The 21,207-nt window shown below is 43.3% G+C and overlaps 1 protein-coding gene across 1 annotated transcript in view; it reads left to right on the top strand.

Annotated features, from left to right (window-relative positions):
• Nucleotides 1-20,149, top strand: part of LOC129811134 (proteoglycan 4-like) — a 167,892-nt gene extending 147,743 nt beyond the window's left edge. Inside the window, exon 3 of the mRNA XM_055862342.1 lies at nucleotides 19,978-20,149. Coding sequence (XP_055718317.1) covers nucleotides 19,978-20,149 — 172 coding nt within the window. The remainder of the gene's footprint in view (nucleotides 1-19,977) is intronic.
• Nucleotides 20,150-21,207: the final 1,058 nt, after the last annotated feature.

The following is a 21,207-nucleotide window of genomic DNA, read 5'->3' as shown; positions in this document are numbered from 1 at the left end:
ACCAGGAACTGTAGTGAAGCCTCTTGTACTGAGATGCAGTGCCTTAGACTGATGCGTCCACGTGTGTGTGTTAACTATTTAACTGTAGTAGAATGCTTAAAAGGCCGCTAAAATTGTAAATATCAGTTATCGGGTCCGTTTTTTTTGGCAAGGAAAATATCTTATATCGGTATTGGCCAAAAATGTCATATCGGTGCATCACTAATTCTAACGGTTCTGATTGGTCCCAGAAAGCGATGGGTTGGGTCTGAACCAGAACACGTGGATAAAGCGACGCATTGAAAATGTGTCATTGGCTTGATACTCTGATTGGTTAGAGATGATCCAATCGCGTATGACTTTGTTTTGTACAACACCCTTTATTGTTGACTTCACTACTAAGCTAACGTAGCAGGCATAAAATAAACGCATGGAGCTAGATCCCCTACATACTGATCTTGACCAGAAGAAAAACAACTGTCTCTTCTGAACTGTTCAACCAATCTAGTAAATGTGGAGGAGGAGTTAAGATGGAGTGATGCCTTGTTAACCTCCAAAAGCAGAAGTAGCGTCACAAGCTCTCTTCCCATTTCCGCTGAAAACCGGAACATCCGGTTGTTGGGGACTCGGCAAAGGCTACGTTATCACAAATGACTTCAACAATGGCACTCTCAGGCTGAAGTATGTAGTAGGGGAAGAATTCAGTTTGAGTTGCCAGGCAACGCATCAGCAGGATGGGCGGTCTTTTCATTAGGAGGGGCGTTTTCCCGTGGTTCGCTTAAATAATGATTATGATATTAGGCCAATGGGGACTCCTATACATTTGACAGCCAAGCACAAGTGATCAGTGTATCCTTTTATCGTCTAGACAAGGTGTTGAAATATCTTCACGCCTAGAATATAAACCACCAGGCTTACGTCATAGACTCAATTGAATGAAAAAAATAAAGAATTACAGGGGTAGTTTGGAAAAAACGAATCTCGTGTGAATCTTCGTCTGGAATAAGGCACATGCTGGGATAATAATTACATTACCAACATCTCTAGTTACAAGCACTTCCCTGCACTCGCATTGACATCTGCTAACCATGTGTACAGTATGTGACCAATACATTTGATTTGATTAGTACCCTAATACTGTAACGGTTTCTCTCGCCCCTCTTTTAAAACTTTCCTTTAAATTAATTTGATAAGCTACATTATTTTAGCATTATGCTATAATGTAGCTTAGGTCTACTTTCTGATGGACTACAGACACAATTTGAAGGTGAGCCTGGCGATTTGTGTGTGTCTGAGATGCGCTGGAAGGCTTTGATTGGTCATTTAGGTGTGTGTGTGTGTGTGTGTGAGATTGCTAATTCTCTTCATGTCCATGCAGAACGTTTCGTAAAGTAGGATTTCTGGAGTCCAGCTCTTAATAAGAGAGGGACAAATAACAGAACTGAAATGAGCGTAACAAAATTGTAAAAATGTAAGCCCCACTTGCCTATGAATTGGCATATCAAAACAACATTCCTGTCCCAGACAACTGGTCAAGAAATGGAAGTGATATTAAACAAGAGCGATCTACAGTATATCTGAATGATACATTTAAGATATACAATATACCACATCCCCATTTCATAAATTATACTTTGACCTATGCCAGCACCATCACCCACTGTCACAGGATACCATCACCCACTTACCTGAAGGCGGCTCAACTTAACCCTATCCCTTACCCTAGTAATGCCAAGAGACCACTTTTCTGGACAAAGATATGTTTTCAAAACTGTAATGTTTAAATTTAATTCTGATTATTTCCAGAGATACAAAACATCTTGAAATATATGTAGATATCTTTATTAGAAATAATACTATATTTCCCTTGATGTAGTGATGCTGAATGTAAAAACTGGCTCAGCATACCCCACTCTCCCTACACTAAAGCAGAGCAGAGGCCGGTGAGCATTGATCTGAACAACCAGACTCATACTGTAACACTGTCATCTTCAATCTTCCTCGTTTCAATCTGCTTCTCCTCTCCATACAGGTCTAAGTGGGGTCTAGCTAGCCCTCTCTCCTCTCCATACAGGTCTAAGTGTGGTCTAGCTAGCCCTCTCTCCTCTCCATACAGGTCTAAGTGGGGCCTAGCTAGCCCTCTCTCCTCTCCATACAGGTCTAAGTGGGGTCTCACTAGCCCTCTCTCATCTCCATACAGGTCTAAGTGGGGTCTAAGGGCATGCAGAACTCATTCAGGATGTAAATAAATAGTGATGTGTGCTGGTTAATTTGTGGCAGTTCATGTGAACTTGTGTGATGATTTTTGCGAGAGAAGCTAACGATAACGTGAAGGTATGGGACCGCTTGGGGCCTGCTGGGGCTGAGTGAAGCAGTGGCCATCAGGCTGTGTGGATCCATCCATATGTTTCCTTTCCTTAACCGCCCCCGCCCCGAGCTACTACAGGCGAGAATTGATTGCACATTGTCAGTGGCCATTCCTTCTTATGAGATTTGGCTGCTGTGAGTTAGTGTGTGTGTGTGTGGTGGGAGTCTGAAGTGTGTGTGTGTGTGTGTGTGTGTGTGTGTGTGTGTGTGTGTGTGTGTGTGTGTGTGTGTGTGTGTGTGTGTGTGTGTGTGTGTGTGTGTGTGTGTGTGTGTGTGTGTGTGTGTGTGTGTGTGTGTGTGTGTGTGTGTGCTCATGCGTGTGTTGTGCGTCCACATTAACACACTGCTGCCATTATGCTATGTTTTATTCTGCCTCTACGTCTTCTTTCCCTTTGGTGGAATAGCCCATTTCTAACCATCTCTGGCTGAGGAGGAACAGGTCTGTCTGTAGACCAGCCCTAACAGGTCTCATTAGAGGGTCTGTATGTAGACCAACCCTAACCGGTCTCATTAGGGGGTCTGTATGTAGACCAGCCCTAACAGGTCTCATTAGGGGGTCTGTATGTAGACCAGCCCTATCAGGTCTCATTAGAGGGTCTGTATGTAGACCAGCCCTAACAGGTCTCATTAGGGGGTCTGTATGTAGACCAGCCCTAACAGGTCTCATTAGAGGGTCTGTATGTAGACCAGCCCTAACAGGTCTCATTAGGGGGTCTGTATGTAGACCAACCCTAACAGGTCTCATTAGGGGGTCTGTATGTAGACCAGCCCTAACAGGTCTCATTAGGGGGTCTGTATGTAGACCAGCCCTAACAGGTCTCATTAGAGGGTCTGTCTGTAGACCAGCCCTAACAGGTCTCATTAGAGGGTCTGTATGTAGACCAGCCCTAACAGGTCTCATTAGGGGGTCTGTATGTAGACCAGCCCTAACAGGTCTCATTAGAGGGTCTGTATGTAGACCAGCCCTAACAGGTCTCATTAGGGGGTCTGTATGTAGACCAGCCCTAACAGGTCTCATTAGAGGGTCTGTATGTAGACCAGCCCTAACAGGTCTCATTAGGGGGTCTGTATGTAGACCAGCCCTAACAGGTCTCATTAGGGGGTCTGTATGTAGACCAACCCTAACAGGTCTCATTAGAGGGTCTGTATGTAGACCAACCCTAACAGGTCTCATTAGAGGGTCTGTATGTAGACCAACCCTAACAGGTCTCATTAGTGGGTCTGTATGTAGACCAACCCTAACAGGTCTCATTAACTTATTGTGGCTGCAGGGGCAGTATTGAGTAGCTTGGATGAAAAGGTGCCCAGAGTAAACTGCCTGTCTCTATGTAAGCTAACCCTACCAAGAAAACAAGCCTGAGACAACAACCACTGGAGAGAAGAGGGAGAGAGAGGGAGAGGTCTGGAAAGTAGCCAAAAAAGTTGAATGACACCTGGCCTTGCAGCAGTAGTAAGTAATTTGTAATTCAGATATTGCACCTAGCAGCAGATATGCAGAGCAGTCAATGATAGCTGAGCCATAATGGGTCTAAAACAACTCTTGCCTCAGGTCATTATTGTAATTTGATTGACATGCTTTTGTGTGTGTGTGTGTGTGTGTGTGTGTGTGTGTGTGTGTGTGTGTGTGTGTGTGTGTGTGTGTGTGTGTGTGTGTGTGTGTGTGTGTGTGTGTGTGTGTGTGTGTGTGTGTGTGTGTCTGTGTGTGTGTGTGTTACTGCTCAGAAAGCCCCATAAGCCTCTTTTAGAATCACAGATTGATTGGAATAGAGAAAAGAGAGTGTAAAGAAAAGAGAGAAGGTGCTGTTATGGTGTCCGGTGAAGATGATGAAGGCCTTGACCTTGAGATGAGGGTCACTACCTGACATGGGACACATCGCTACGGTTTAATTTAAGTTGTGTGTGTGTGTGCGTATGCGCGTGTGTGTGTGTTTGCGTGACTGCGTCTGGGGGTGTGAGGTGGTGCCAGGGGGACCAATCATATAGCTGATACATGGATCTACAGTTTGTGGCTGTTCCTTTAGAATCTAGGGAGGGGACACTCACTCACGCTTCCTCCCAGCGGGTTGGGGTTGGGGGGCGGTAGGGGTGCAGTGGTTTGTGTGTGTGTGTGTGTGTGTGTGTGATGGAGGCCCCCTGCTGGGTAAGGTACCTGTCCTCCTGGCGGCTGATTGATTAGACTGAGGGTGCTCCCTGTGGTCGAGATGACAGCCAATCTCTCATTCAGATCAGGAGAGTCAGGGGAGGGCGCCCACCACATTACTCACCAACCTCCTGTTCTCCCCCTCTCCGCTTCATCCATACATCCTCCCCCTAACCCCGGCCTTCCACCAGTACACTGTCTCTGGCACTGAATTATGGTTCAATTAACCTTTTTCTCCACTCTTTGGGCTGACAACAACAACATGAGCAGGACTGACGGACACATGGTTTCAATCCTCTCATATGATTACAGGAGAGATAGATGGTGAGTGCAGGGGAAAGTGTAGGGTGTAGGTCCATAGTCTCTGGGGATTCTTACAGCACAGTGTGAACCTTTTCTTCTCCCTCGCTGGGGTATGTGTGTCGGGCTGTGTCGGGAATGGCACCCTATTACCTATTTAGTACACTATGCACGAGTGAAAAATAGTGTAGCCTAGTATATAAGGAATAGTGTGTAAATTCAGATTTTCCAATGAACATATACACACATACAGCGGAGGCTTCACTGAATGCTGCTCAATACATGGTGCTGCCAAGTTCACTTAGGTTAAGTTAATGGTGCTCAGGTTCAGCTCACTATTTTTTCATTTTTCATTTTTTTTTTTTATTATTGAATTTCAAAAGGTAAGATTTAAGGTTTGGATAGGGTTGAAACATTAAGTTTAGGCATCCAAATAGTTATGTTAAGGGTTAAGTGAAGGGATAAGGTAAACATCATTTTTTTTAAACAACTGTCTACCACAAGGAATGAACACGTGTACTTCGGCTCTGGAGCCATGGGATTATCAAAACCTACCATGGGATTACGCCCTTGCACAACCCCCGTCTACAACACCCTAGCAAAACCCAAGCCTACTTGAAGGTCCACAACGGGACCGATTCAGACTTAGGAAATGTATGACTTTCCTACGCACGCCTTTCCTACGCACTTCTCAATAGCTGGTATTCAGACTTACCATATGGAGGTTACAAACCTCAAAAGTTTCACCCTTGGGGGGGGGGGGGGGGGGGGGGGGTTCTACTAAGCTAGCATATGGAATTGTTTTAAGATGGTCTTACCATGGATCATTTGGTAACACTTTACTTGACACGTCATAACCATCCCATAATATGTCATAACAGCTGACATAACTTGTCATAACCTGTTATAACATGGTCATAACACTGTCATGACACATATATTTAGACCTGTTGTGACACATATTGCGTTATGTTATGGCTGGATATGACACCTACATAAGAATGTAAAACCCCACAAAACCTACCACGATAGTTATTTTATGGCTGTTTATGACACGGACATAAGAGTGTCGTGGACCTGTTCATGGTGGGTCGCAACGTGTCAGAGTAAATGTATAATTATTTAATTGATTACTGGAATTGATTTGGCCAAGTGCAACTGCGCTCACTTTTCAGTGCGCTCTCTGCTCATCAGCGGTCTCTGCTCCCGTGTGCTGTTTTCTTGAAGATCACCGGCGACCAACACGCTGCAGCGGTGTCATTCAGCAGCAGTTGGTGTCATTCAGCAGCAGTTGACGAGCTGTCAGCCACTGACTTGTCATTCCCATTCGCCATCACTCACCACTGTCATCAAATCGACTCAAGCTAGCCACAAGTTCTGACTGAGCTCAATCGTCATGCAACGCATATACAGCGATGAGTTTCTCTCTCTTGGTTTCATACAAACTTTGAGAAGTAACGAGGAGCGCCCACAATGTGTTTTGTGCGGGGAAGTGCTTAGTAATGAGTCTCTCAAAACGAACAAATTAATATAATGACACGTCCTGACCAAACATCCACAGCATGACGGTAAACCCAGGGAGTTCTTTTTAATGCTTCAGGAAACAGTGCTTCGACAGTGGAAAAGTAAGTCAGCTAGCAAGGCATTGTTGTCATTTTATAACAGGTGATGATAAGCAGAAATAAGGGAGTACTAACTATCATAGTAGTAGATGTGAGTTTCTTTTTCAAACAATCCCCTGGCCTTGTACACAGCTAATAGCTAACGTTAGCCAAAAAAAAAACTAGCTAGCTACTGATGCAACCGTAAGTATCAGTAAATACAGATGAAGATGAAAAATGATCAGTACATCTTACTGTAGAAATTATTGTTGAAAACAAATCTAGATTAGACCTCAATGCTGAGCATGACCTCCCTGTTGCACTGTCAAAACCTGAACCCAGAAAAGACATGCTTGTTGAAAACCTCAACCTGTGTGATTTGAACAATCAGTTTATTCCAGTTCAGAATAAACAAATATTTATTGAATTTTAACAGCAACAGTTCCAACTTAGACATTTTTTCAACAATACTTTCTACAGTAAGATGTACAGTAGGCCTGATCATGTTTCATCTGTACCTGTCACGTTCATGACCTTATTTCCTTTGTTTTGTCTTTGTTTAGTTGGTCAGGGCGTGAGTTGGGGTGGGAAACACTATGTTATGTGTTTCTATGTTGGGTTCATTTTCAATTAGCCTGATATGGTTCTCAATCAGGGGCAGGTGTTTTACATTTCCTCTGATTGAGAACCATATTAAGGTAGGCTGTTCTCACTGTTTGTTTGTGGGTCATTGTTGCTGTGTCTGTGTTTGTTCACCACATGGTACTGTTTCCGTTCGTTCGTTCGTTCCTGTTCGTGCGTTCATGTTTTTGTGTTCTCAAGTTCAGGTCTGTTAACGTCGTTTATTATTTTGTAGTTTGTTCAAGTGTTTTTTCGTCTTCGTTATTATTAATAAATCATTATGTATTCACACTACGCTGCGCTTTGGTCCGAACCTTGCTCCTCAGACGAGGAGGAAGACGAGCGTTACAGTACCGTTACTTAGGGTTGCACTATCAAAAACTGCGCCTGTATGTGTGTGTTCTGTTATACATCCGTGTGATGTTGTCACACCCTGATCTGTTTCACCTCTTTGTGATTGTCTGCACCCCACTCCAGGTGTCGCCCATCTTCTCCATTATCTCCTGTGGATTTATACCTGTGTTCTCTGTTTGTCTGTTGCTAGTTCATCTTGTTTGTCAAGTCAACCGCCGTTTTTCGTCTCAGCTCCTGCATCTCCCCAGTCTCTCTTTTTCTCGCCCTCCTGGTTTTGACTCTTGCCTGTCCTGACCCTGAACCCGCCTGCCTGACCACTCTGCCTGCCCCTGACCCTGAGCCTGCCTGCCGTCCTGCACCTTTGCCCCACTACTCTGGTTATCGACCCCTGTCTGTCTTGACCTGTCATTTGCCTGCCCTGTTGTTGTAATAAACATTGCTACTCCGACACAGTCTGCATCTGTGTCTTCCCTTAAAACCTGATAGATGTGATCAACCAGTTTATTCCAGTTCAGAATGAAAATAATTAATTGTATTTTAACAGCAACAGTTCCAACCTAGACAGATATGAGTGTTTTTAATGGGGAAAAATAAACATGAATAGCTATTTATATGAGTATTTAATTTAATTGTTATTTGTTTTTGTCTATATTGCATTTGTTTTAGGCATACGGGCAATGAAATGTACTGATATTTACGTATAGTTGCATATTTCATAACCTTGAGTCCCAGGAAAACACAGAATTTCTCATTTGGTTCCCAATATGAAACAGTCTAAGAACCCCTGCATTACACCATGAACATACTGTAGACACGTATGCTATGTTATATATCGTATCAGTCAAAAGTTTGGACGCACCTACTCATTCAAGGGTTTTTCATTATTTTTACTATGTTCTACATTGTAGAATAATAGTGAAGACATCAAAACTATGAAATAACACATGTAGTAACAGAAAAAGTGTTAACCAAATCAAAATAAATTTACTTCAATTTTTGTATTTGGCCTTCATTAAATAGTATCCACTATTACTTGACCCTCAGCCACACGGACGTGACAGCCTTTACAGAGGAAAGAAATAAAGGTAACCTAAATCAAAGGATGGACTGGAATGATGGGTATGAATGTAGGGAAGGGAATGAACACTAAATTGGCAGTTAAATATACTGTATGTGGTTATTAATTATGATCACTGCCGATAGTGGCGAATAATATTTAACATAGCCTTCAACAGTTCAGTCATATAAGCATATTCTGTAGATAAGACATCTTAATTGAGGTGGCAGGAAGCCTAGTGGTTAGAGTGTTGTACTAGTAACCGAAAGGTTGCAAGATCAAATCCCTGAGCTGACAAGGTAAATAACTGTTGTTCTACCCCTGAACAAGGCAGTTAACCCACTGTTCCTAGGCCGTCATTGAAAATAAGAATTTGTTCTTAACTGACTTGCCTAGTGAAAAGAAGGTAAAATGTATAAATGTTTTATCTATGTTACTTAGCTAATTCTGATTCTCCTCCCACACGTGTTTGTTTTGGCACCTCTCAACACCCCTCATTATCACCAACTATTTTATTTTTATTTCACCTTTATTTACCAGGTAGGCTAGTGGAGAACAAGTTCTCATTTGCAACTGCGACCTGGCCAAGATAAAGCATAGCAGTGTAACACAGACAACAACACAGAGTTACACATGGAGTAAACAATAAACAAGCCAATGACACAATAAACAAGTCAATGACACAGTAGAAAAAAGAAAGTCTATGTACAGTGTGTGCAAAAGGCATGAGGAGGTAGGCAATAAATATGCCATAGGAGCGAATAATTACAATTTAGCAGATCAACACTGGAGTGATAAATGAGCAGATGATGATGTGCAAGTAGAGATACTCTGGTGCAGTATGGGGATGAGGTAGGTAGATTGGGTGGGCTATTTCCAGATGGACTATGTACAGCTGCAGCGATCGGTTAGCTGCTCAGATAGTTGATGTTTAAAGTTGGTGAGGAAAATAAAATTCTCCAACTTCAGCGATTTTTGCAATTCGTTCCAGTCACTGGCAGCAGAGAACTGGAAGGAAAGGCGGCCAAATGAGGTGTTGGCTTTGGGGATGATCAGTGAGATATACCTGCTGGAACGTGTGCTATGGGTGGGTGTTGTTATCGTGACCAGTGAACTGAGATAAGGCGGAGCTTTACCTAGCATAGACTTATAGATGACCTGGAGCCAGTGGGTCTGGCGACGAATATGTAGCGAGGGCCAGCCGACTAGAGCATACAGGTCGCCGTGGTGGATGGTATAAGGTGATTTGGTGACAAAACGGATGGCACTGTGATAGACTGCATCCAGGTTGCTGAGTAGAGTGTTTGAAGCTATTTTGTATATGACATCGCCGAAGTCGAGGATCGGTAGGATAGTCAGTTTTACTAGGGTAAGTTTGGTGGCGTGAGTGAAGGAGGCTTTGTTGCGAAATAGAAAGCCGATTCTAGATTTGATTTTGGGTTGGATATGTTTAATATGAGTCTGGAAGGAGAGTTTACAGTCTAGCCAGACACCTAGGTTTTTATTGTTGTCCACATATTGTAGGTCGGAACCGTCCAGGGTGGTGATGCTAGTCGGGCGGGCGGGTGCGGGCAGCGAACGGTTGAAAAGCATGCATTTGGTTTTACTAGCGTTTAAGAGCAGTTGGAGGCCACGGAAGGAGTGTAATATGGCATTGAAGCTCGTTTGGAGGTTAGTTAGCACAGTGTCCAAGGAAGGGCCAGAAGTATACAGAATGGTGTTGTCTGCATAGAGGTGGATCAGGGAATCACCCGCAGCAAGAGCGACATCATTGATATATACAGAGAAAAGAATCGGCCCGAGAATTGAACCCTGCGGTACCCCAATAGAGACTGCCAGAGGTCCGGACAACATGCCCTCCGATTTGACACACTGAACTCTGTCTGCAAAGTAGTTGGTGAACCAGGCGAGGCAGTCATTAGAAAAACCAAGGCTATTGAGTCTGCCGATAAGAATACGGTGATTGACAGAGTTGAAAGCCTTGGCCAGGTCGATGAAGACGGCTGCACAGTACTGTCTTTTATCGATGGCGGTTATGATATCGTTTTGTACCTTGAGCGTGGGCTGAGGGGCACCCGTTACCGGCTCGGAAGCCGGATTGCACAGCAGAGAAGGTACGGTGGGATTCGAAATGGTCAGTGATCTGTTTATTAACTTGGCTTTCGAAGACTTTAGATATGCAGGGCAGGATGGATATAGGTCTGTAACAGTTTGGGTCTAGGGTGTCACCCCCTTTGAAGAGGGGGATGACCGCGGCAGCTTTCCAATCTTTAGGGATCTCGGACGATACGAAAGAGAGGTTGAACAGGCTGGTAATAGGGGTTGCAACAATGGTGGCGGATAGTTTTAGAAAGAGAGGGTCCAGATTGTCTAGCCCAGCTGATTTGTACGGGTCCAGGTTTTGCAGCTCTTTCCGAACATCTGCTATCTGGATTTGGGTGAAGGAGAAGCTGGGGAGGCTTGGACGAGTAGCTGCGGGGGAGGCGGAGCTGTTGGCCGGGGTTGGAGTAGCCAGGAGGAAGGCATGGCCAGCCGTTGAGAAATGCTTATTGAAATTTTCGATTATCATGGATTTATCAGTGAACTATGAACTATGAACCAATCACTTAAACTATTAACTGTCTATAGTTTACTTTAGTAAATAAATATATTTTTGTTATTCGTTGATCTCCATGTTGTCTCCCTCTTTGTTATGGGCTACGAGCCGGTTCATGACACACTTAAACATATATATATATTTTTTTACTTTACCCCCTTTTTCTCCCCAATTTCATGGTATCCAATTGTTAGTAGTTACTGTTTTGTCTCATCGCTGCAACTCCCGTACGGACTCTGGAGCGGCAAAGGCCAAGAGCCATGCTTCCTCCAAAACACAACCCAACCAAGCCGCACTGCTTCTTAACACAGCACACATCCAACCCGGAAGCCAGTCGCACCAATGTGTCAGAGGAAACACCATACACCTGGCGACCTGGTCAGTGTGCACTGCACCCAGGCCCCCCACAGGAGTCGCTAGTGCGCGATGAGACAAGGATATCCCTGCCAGCCAAACCCTCCCTAACCCGGACAACGCTGGGTTGTGCGCAGCCCCATGGGCCTCCCGGTCGTGGCTGGCTGCGACAGAGCCTGGGCTCAAACCCAGAGTCTCTGGTGGCACAGCTAGCACTGCACCACCCGGGAGGCCCACACTTAAACATATTTAATAATGATAGTAAACCCGCTACAATCATGCAGTACAGTGTACAGCAAGCAGTTTAGTAGTTACACCGGTGGGCCCCGGTGGCAATAAATGAATAAAACTAAAAGCTTACCTAGACTTGGAAGAGTTCCAGTGTTGGATAGCCATAGCCAGCTAGCTAACATAGCATCCATCTCTGTTTGAACTGGGTGTTTGAGTAGGCTCAACTAGCTAGCTGCATTTGATAGCTAAGCAAGTGAAAGTAAAATATCTATACTACAAAATATAGCTCTCTCTCTCTCTCTTGCTTCTCCTTCATTTATTCCAAAATGTACTTGTTCAAAACTGATCAACTATTGCCTTTCTCTCTCTTTGAGTCAACTACTCACCACATTTTATGCACTGCAGTGCTAGCTAGCTGTGGCTTATTCTTTCATTACTAGGTTCATTCTCTGATCATTTGATTGGGTGGATAGCATGTCAGTTCATGCTTCAAGATCTCTGATAGGTTGGAGGACATCCTCTGGATGTTGTCATAATTACTGTGTAAGTCTATGGAAGGGGGTGAGAACCATGAGACTCCTGGGTTTTGTATTGAAGTCAATGTACCCAGAGGAGGACAGAAGTTAGCTCTCCTCCGGCTACACCATGGTGCTACTACCATACAGAGTGCTGCTGAGGCTACTGTAGACCTTCATTGCAAAACAGTGTTTTTTAATCAATTATTTGGTATAGTTTTATGTAAAAAGGATAACTTTTTGAATCTTTCACTGAGGAGGATGGTTCTCCCCTTCCTCCTCGGAGGAGCCTCCACTGTTCTTCACCCATCCCTCTATCTTTTCTTTGTCTTCCCTTTAATTTATATCTCTCTCTCCATCTCCCTCTTCCACACCTTGTAATAAACACTGCCAGAAACAACTTGACATTTCCAGACGCAGCATGTCCTGACCCAAACTGACGGTTACTATGACGCAAATGGAGATCGCTAAGTGCCTGGAACGAGTGAAGAACAAGGAAAGTGAGATGAGATGATGACCCCTTGTACACAGAAACAGGCCCACAGTCATTAGCCTATCAGCACAGAGGGAAACATCACACTGCAGCAGTCTGTACAGCTCTGCTAGTTCACATTAACTCAGTAGAGTGTTTATGGGAAGAATAAAATAGTGCCTTCTCTCTGTTCTGGTGTTCCAGAGCAGCCAGTTCATTTCATTTGTCCTACTTATGCTGTGTTATTAAACGAGGGAACAATCATTTCAGATAGATATCATTTATAATTAAATGCATTGTATTTTCCTTAGTTTGATGATATAGTCAACTTTCAAAATCCAATTCATAGCCAATAAAGTTGAGGACTATCAGATTGGCAGAGAATCCTGGTTGTCTATGGAAAAGGTCAATTGAAAAGTATTGCTTCATTACCATTGATATGTTATGACTCCTAAATGGCCTATTGCCAAACTTATCTCATTCTGGCACAGTCAAATTCTAAAACCTTCTCTACAATGGCAGCTACATTCATTTGACTGGAGTAGTTGATTGATGTGATTCACAAGTTCTGTTGAATGTGATCTGATTAGAATAACTAGAATGGCCTGTAGAGAAATCAGGAATCAAATTATTTTGTAGCCACAATTCACAGTTTGTTTTCTTATTGGACTATGTTGGTCATATGAATGCAACCAAATGAAAGCTGGTCAAAATGTCAACGATAGTGACTCTTTAAACCGTCACATTCCAATTGTTCAGCATCTATATAGCGAGCCATACAAATCTATAAGAGCCTATAAATACAAACTTCCTTCTTTAACTGTATGAACAACACAGCTTCATGTGCACTACCATACACCATACCACCACTACCAGCCATTTCCCAATATCCACCTCTGCCTTTATCCTCTGACACACAATGACTGCCACTTTGATGCCAGTAGCATGACCTAGATGTCTGTTCCTGTACCCTCCCATGTGACTGTGCCAGAGCTGGCATCATGCCAGGCTCGTTGATGTGGTACGGTAGGGTACCCGCCTCACCTACATGACTCCCTGGTGCGTTTACCCAGTGGCTGCCAGGCTTCGTTAGGCCCTAGCATTGTGTGGGGGCTAGTGACTGTAATAACCCAAATAAAATAATACAATCATAATCCATTGCAAAGCAGTCTTATGTTTTTCAATAAAAACTCTGAAAACATCTTTATGTGTTGTTTGATTAGTGACCTGGACATGGATTAAGCCTAAGAAAAGGAATTGTACGGATGACCACACAATTTATTTTCATCATGAGCAGAAGATATTGGTTTTCTACACAAAGTTGCAAAGAAAATGTTGTGATCCATTTAATAAACACAAAAATTGATTAAATAGAGTGGCAGTAGCAGGAACAGCGGCATAATTTATGGTGAAAAATGCAAGCTACTTCAATGACTAATTTCACTGAACAGGGGGAAAAAAACATCACCAAATTCACTGAGAATACATTACATAGTATGAATAAACAATACTCCAAGCCGCAGCTTCATACTTCCTGTCAAACACAGAGAACTGATGTTGTATACTGGACATTGGGGTGGGCTTGGCATGGGGTTTGGGAGGTCCGTGGGTGGCTTTTTAATAATAATTGTTAAGAAGAGGTTTGTTCGGAATATGATGTTGGGTTTGGATGCAATCAATTAGCTTAATTTCTCAGCGTTCAAAACATATTTCAACAAAAGAATGTTGCAGGAATGCTTATCGTATCGTTTCTAACGACAGAACCCATTTCAGAACAATCTGAGATGGTGGGTGTGGAATGTGTGAAATGAAATGGAATGGCCCCTGCTGAACCAGCCATAACCCATGTCCTGGTCTGGTCTGCCCACCAACCTGTTCTTACACGATGCTTTTAACATTCAAAGCAACTGGGAAAAGTCCATGTCAGCAAATGACTGCTGTCTGAACACACATAAATCCAATTTGGACACTTGTAACTTGTTTTTTGTACAGTCGGTGGTCAGTTTGGTCCAAATATGATGTTGGGTACTATATTTATTTAATATTATAGAAATCCTATAAATTAAATTGCCAATTTTGGTGGAATCAATTAGCTTAATTTCTCAGTGTTCAAATTATCTTTCAACAAAGACTGTTTCAGGAACGCTTAGCTTAACTGTTTCTAACTACAGAAACCGTTTCAGAATAATCTGAGGGTGGGTTTTGAAATCCTCTTTACTTGGGCTTTTTGATGTGGAACAACTCTTAGGTCACAATGTAGCAAAACGTTTTGTAATGGAAAACAAAAGAGAGTGTTTGTTATTGGACAATTTCAGATAGTCTCTCCATTTTTCAGGCTGTTTTCTAATGTTGGGTGCTTAAATAAATACAACCCAGACCTCTGGGCACCAGCCTTGTATTTATCTAACCTCTACATCACTCTGTCTGAGTGGAGTTTGTAGTGCCGTGCTCAATTGGGTCCCCTGGGAAACTAATGCTATCAGAGGATCAGGCTCTGATTTGTTCTGTTATTTAAAATAGGTTTGAGTTTTTCTCTTCTCTTCCATTAAAATGCTTTGCTTGCTCACATTGCTGGGATGTGTAATGACGACAGGGTCACAATGTGCTTTCCTCTGAACCCCAAATGGACTTTACATCTTTCTGAACAGGTCCCTGGAATTCAAATGAACACATAATTGCATTTCATTTTAAAATAAAATTGTTGTTTTTAAAGCCAAGGAAAGTATTTGGTAATACATACCAAGCCTTGTCCTCACACGATAGGCCAGGGCAATAGACTTGTTTCTGTGCACTACAACTCAACCATATTTCCCTCCGCTAAACCCCAATTAACTGCTCTTTCAGTTGTTTCATAATACATGCAGTATGTAGAATGATCATTATGTGGTCAGATGTGGATGGGGCAGTGGAGGCTAAATGTCATGTATGATCCTCATGACTGTATTAATAGCTGTGCTCACACACACATACACACCCCAGCTAGCACATCATGTTCTGAGAACCATATGTTTCTTCGAGCTTGGTGAGAGCGTGGTTGTCATCTGGTTATTTTGCATTTAACCCTCCCACAACATCCTGAGAATGATGCAGGATACCCAGCTAGCACATAATGTTCTGAGAACATTTTTCTTAGGTGGGAATTTCAGTACTTCAGCATAACGTTTCCTACATGTTTCCTTAGGGTTCTAATCAAAGTTACGTCGTAGGGCAGCCCCTGAAGTGACTCTTCTTATCAACTGTATGCAAGAATTTCCTCTGTGATGTCTTAGGAATTCAATATTCTCTGTGTTGATCTTACCAACCTCCATTGTCTCACCTCTGAGAAGCTGAGATTACATCCTGTAGGTCTGATGTCTGATTGGTGTAAGGTTCTGTATTTATTTTCTTAGTCAACGTTGTGTTCTGTTTCTTTGTGTCCTTGAACGTAGCCCTGTCTTTGTTCATTGATTTCACCTGTGTTAGTTACTCACCTGGTTTCATCAGCTCCTTATTTAGTTCATTTCATTCTGTTTGTGCCTTTGTGAGGTATTGTTTGTTTTGACTCTACTAAGCCTTTTCCTAGCTCATTTGTGAGTTACAGCCTACAGTCCTAGTTTTGATTAACCTGCCTGTTTGCCTACCTGTGTATGATCATTGCCTGCCTTTGACCACGATTCCTGCCTTCTGTGAAGGCAAAATAAACACCTGCCGCGCTCTGAACGTGAATCTACACCTTTTTCTCCCTGAGTATTCATTACAGAGGTGAGGTATTCTGTAATGAAGAAATTATGAAATTATGAGAAAAAGATGCAGATTCATGTGCAGAGCACGGCAGGTGTTTATTTCGCCTTTGCAGAATGCAGGAATCGTGGTCACAGGCAGGCAATGTTCATTCACCTGCCTGTTTGCCTACCTGTGTATCAAAACACCTGCTCGCTTAATCTGGAAGCCAGCTGCACCAATGTGTCAGAGGAAACACTGTAGAACTTGTGACTGAAGTTAGCGTGCATGTGATGGGACAAGGATAACCCTCCTTTAACCCAGACGACGCTGGGTCAATTGTGTACCCCCTCATTGGTCTCCCAGTTGGCTGTGAAACAGTCTGGGATTAAATCCGGGTCTCTAGTGACACCTCTAGCACTGCGATGCAGTGCCTTAGACCGCTGCACCACTCAGGATGCCCATATACCTTCTGTTTTAAGCTTCAACAAAACTTTCTCTATCCTCTATCTTGTGAAGTGTGTTCAGGTGTGTTAGTCGCACCCATTAATTGGCCACACCGGATCTTAATGAGTGCTTGTTTCCCTTGAAATGGAGTCTGTTTGAATAGACTAAAATGAACAGCGTTGTATGAGAAAAAAACGCATGCATGCTAGCGCCATCCTGGTGGACTAATTCCATGGATAGAAAACTGAAGATCATAGGTTTCAGTCTTTTATTTTTTTTTATTTCACTTTTATTTAACCAGGTAAGCTAGTTGAGAACAAGTTCTCATTTACAACTGCGACCTGGCCAAGATAAAGCAAAGCAGTGCGACACAAACAACCACACAGTTACACATGGAATAAACAAGCGTACAGTCAATAACGCAATAGAAAAAAAAGAAAGTCTATATACAGTGTGTGCAAATGTCGTGAGGAGGTAAGGCAATAAATAGGCCATAGTAGCAATAAAATTACAATTTAGCAAATTAAATCTGGAGTGATAGATGAGCAGATGATGATGAACAGATGATGGTGTGCAAGTAGAGATACTGGTGTGCAAAAGAGCAGAAAAGTAAATAAAAACAATATGGGGATGAGGTAGGTAGATTGGGTGGGCTATTTACAGATGGGCTATGTACAGCTGCAGCGATTGGTTAGCTGCTCAGATAGCTGATGTTTAAAGTTAGTTGGGGAAATATAAGTCTCCAGCTTCAGCGATTTTTGCAATTCGTTCCAGTCATTGGCAGCAGAGAACTGAAAGGAAAGGCGGCCAAATGACGTGTTGGCTTTGGGGATGACCTGCTAGAACGCGTGCTACGGGTGGGTGTTGTTATCGTGACCAGTGAGCTGAGATAAGGCGGAGCTTTACCTAGCATAGACTTATAGATGACCTGGAGCCAGTGGGTCTGGCGATGAATATGTAGCGAGGGCCAGCCGACTAGAGCATACAGGTCGCAGTGGTGGGTAGTAAATGGGGCTTTGGTGACAAAACGGATGGCACTGTGATAGATTGCATCCAGTTTGCTGAGTAGAGTATTGGAAGCTATTTTGTATATGACATCGCCGAAGTCGAGGATCGGTAGGATAGTCAGTTTTACGAGGGTGTGTTTGGCGGCGTGAGTGAAGGGGAACATGTTTGCGAAATAGGAAGCTGATTCTAGATTTAATTTTGGATTGGAGATGTTTAATTTGAGTCTAGAAGGAGAGTTTACAGTCTAGCCAGACACCTAGGTATTTGTAGTTGTCCACATATTCCAGGTCAGAACCGTCCAGAGTAGTGATGCTAGTCGGGCGGGTGGGTGCGGGCAGCGAACGGTTGAAAATCATGCTTTTGGTTTTACTAGCGTTTAAGAGCAGTTGGAGGCCACGGAAGGAGTGTTGAATGGCATTGAAGCTCGTTTGGAGGTTAGTTAACACAGTGTCCAATGAAGGGCTGGATGTATACAGAATGGTGTCATCTGCATAGAGGTGGATCAGGGAATCACCCGCAGCAAGAGCGACATCGTTGATATATTCAGAGAAAAGAGTCGCCCCGAGAATTGAACCCTGTGGTACCCCCATAGAGACTGCCAGAGGTCCGGACAACAGGCCCTTCGATTTGACACACTGAACTCTGTCTGCGAAGTAGTTGGTGAACCAGGCGAGGCAGTCATTTGAGAAACCAAAGCTGTTGAGTCTGCCGATAAGAATACGGTGATTGACAGAGTCGAAAGCCTTGGCCAGGTCGATGAAGACGGCTGCACAGTACTGTCTTTTATCGATGGCGGTTATGATATCATTTTGTACCTTGAGCGTGGCTGAGGTGCACCCGTGACCAGCTCGGAAGCCGGATTGCACAGCAGAGAAGGTATGGTGGGATTCGAAATGGTCAGTGATCTGTTTGTTAACTTGGCTTTTGAAGACTTTAGAAAGGATGGATATAGGTCTCTAACAGTTTGGATCTAGAGTGTCACCCCCTTTGAAGATGGGGATGACCGCGGCAGCTTTCCAATCTTTAGGGATCTTGGACGATACGAAAGAGAGGTTGAACAGACTGGTAATAGGGGTTGCAACAATGGCGGCTGATAATTTTAGAAAGAGAGGGTCCAGATTGTCTAGCCCAGCTGATTTGTGCAGGTCTCACTGATTCTATTCCACAATTAAAAAATACATATGTTTGCATGATTAATGCCTAAGTAAATAAATGTCTATATGTCCTATCTGTGCTTGGAGTAATCCAAGTAATCCAAACTAAGCTAGCAGTCTTATTGAAACTCCAAGCACAGATAGGACACTCCTTTTTTCTATATTTACAATTTAGGTAAGCTATGCTGGCCTATGGAGTCCCTTAGGAAACTCAACTACTGAACCATCCAATGATGTGATTCATAAATAAATGATCTGGGCTCCCGAAAGGACTGATCTCTATAATATATCAACACCTTTTGGAAATTTCCTATTCTGGAGCTAGCCATTATAAAAGTCTGGTCCACAGATCTAATTGAATCTGAACAACCGTTTAACTCGAACAGAATATGGAAAAATATGACATTGGCATCTTGTAATCTGAACCATCAATTTATCCATTTTAAGTTTGTTCACGGACTGTATTTAATACCAAGGAAACATTTTACGGTGAAATTGTCCCCAACTGTTCACTGTGTGCCATAAATCAGGTATACACATTCCTTCATATGATGTGGGAGTGCTCTGCAGTTAAATGCTTCTGCGGTAAAGTTACAAAATTCATTTCGAAGTGCATGAATTGGAATATTCAATGCTTTGCATCTTTTATTTTACTTAACGACGATAGCCCCTTGAATCTCTCAAACAATCGGCGAAGATTAGGGGGGCTGGGTGGGAGGTAAGGTTTCCCGGTGGAGAAGGAGGATGCAGCAGGTGGATGAGGACTAAGGGAGGGAATGGATTGTGGTTATCTTTTGTATGCATGATCATTTTTTTGTACCTGTAAAAAGTTGATCACAAAAGAGTCTTATTGAAACATGTTCTCAGAATATTATTGTTTTTATTTCCTTCTCAGAACATTCAGTTTTGTCGGTTACAAAACTTATGGCTTTGGCAACCAGAACCAATGAGAAACCAAAAAATATGTTCCCACAACTTTCAAGGAACCAAATGTGCTAGCTGGGACACACTGTTCCCTGCCATGACCCAACCTCTGAGGCCATACACTACCTCTGACTCATGTTCTCATTAAACTGCTGCAGTATGCTGGGCTTTGCCACAGCCACATGGCAGGCTAAGGCAGCCAGGCCGTTCGTTCCTCTTAAACTGCTGAACTCTGGCGGCACATGGCATGCCATCAGATCCACATTCATGTCAGGCCAGGCCAGGGCGTTCACTCACTGGGCATCAGGCTCGCGTTTCTCTACAGGCTGAGCCATGTTAACGCAAAGAGACATTTTAAACACCAACACCCTTCTTTTCCATTTGGACAGGACACACATTGACACTGTGAGACACCTTGCTCTTTCTCCCTCTCTAAGAGATCTGTCACTGTCAAACCATTACTGTGGGTCAAATTAATCAAAGCTGTGGGATTTCCCTAGTATCAGGTCATGTTATCACACTTTGTCAAATGGTTCTGATGGGCCTTATTATGTGTCAATGTCAATAAGAAAAGTCAGATCCTTGAAAGCAAAATATTGTAACAGCACATTTCGCACAGTTTCCTCAACAGCATTCGATTAGGGGCATCCACTTGGCGCTGTTCCACTATGGAACCATTCCCAAAAGTTGGGCTTTTTCTCCCCATTCTCTCTCCCTCCCTCTCTCTTTCCTTCCCTCTCTACCTATCCATCAATCCCTCCTTCCCTACCACCCTGTCTGGAGCGTCAGAATTAGTAATCCGTTAGTAGTGTTTATGTAACAGTTGTGGGTGGGTGTGCGTGTGTGTGCGTGTGTGTGCGTGGTTAGATGCGTGTGTGTGTGTCCAAGTCCAGGCTCACAGTGGGGCTCTCAGCAGCCCAGCCTAGCACAGTACAGAGCAGTTCACATTACACCATTACATCACATACCGGGGCCTTGGAGACAGACACCCACACCTTACTCCCCACTCACTCCTGCATTATGGTCTCGTCTAGACAACAAACGACCTGGCGGTATTGGATTCGCTAGAAGCAATTAGCCCCGGCTAATAGAGCTCAGCGCTGTTCAATACTCTGAGTGTTCACTGCTGAGATGATCAGCAGATCAATGAGTTCCACGGAGACTGATGCTTGCAGCCATTATGACATCATGAGGGGTGGAGTGGGGGGCAGGACGCCTCAATGGAATCATAATCGGTCAACAGATAAATGGGGACTTCTAGAGTGGCTTGCATTACTGATATTCATTATTTGAAAGGAATATAACATGGAGAAAAGTTCGGTCTTCATCAAATTAATGCATTCTTATTCCTAAATTTAGTCAATTTCTTCTATAGAATTTTCATCAAA

Source organism: Salvelinus fontinalis, chromosome 14, assembly GCF_029448725.1.
Source record: "Salvelinus fontinalis isolate EN_2023a chromosome 14, ASM2944872v1, whole genome shotgun sequence".
Classification (NCBI taxonomy): domain Eukaryota; kingdom Metazoa; phylum Chordata; class Actinopteri; order Salmoniformes; family Salmonidae; genus Salvelinus; species Salvelinus fontinalis.
This window is presented reverse-complemented; position numbering and strand designations above follow the sequence as displayed.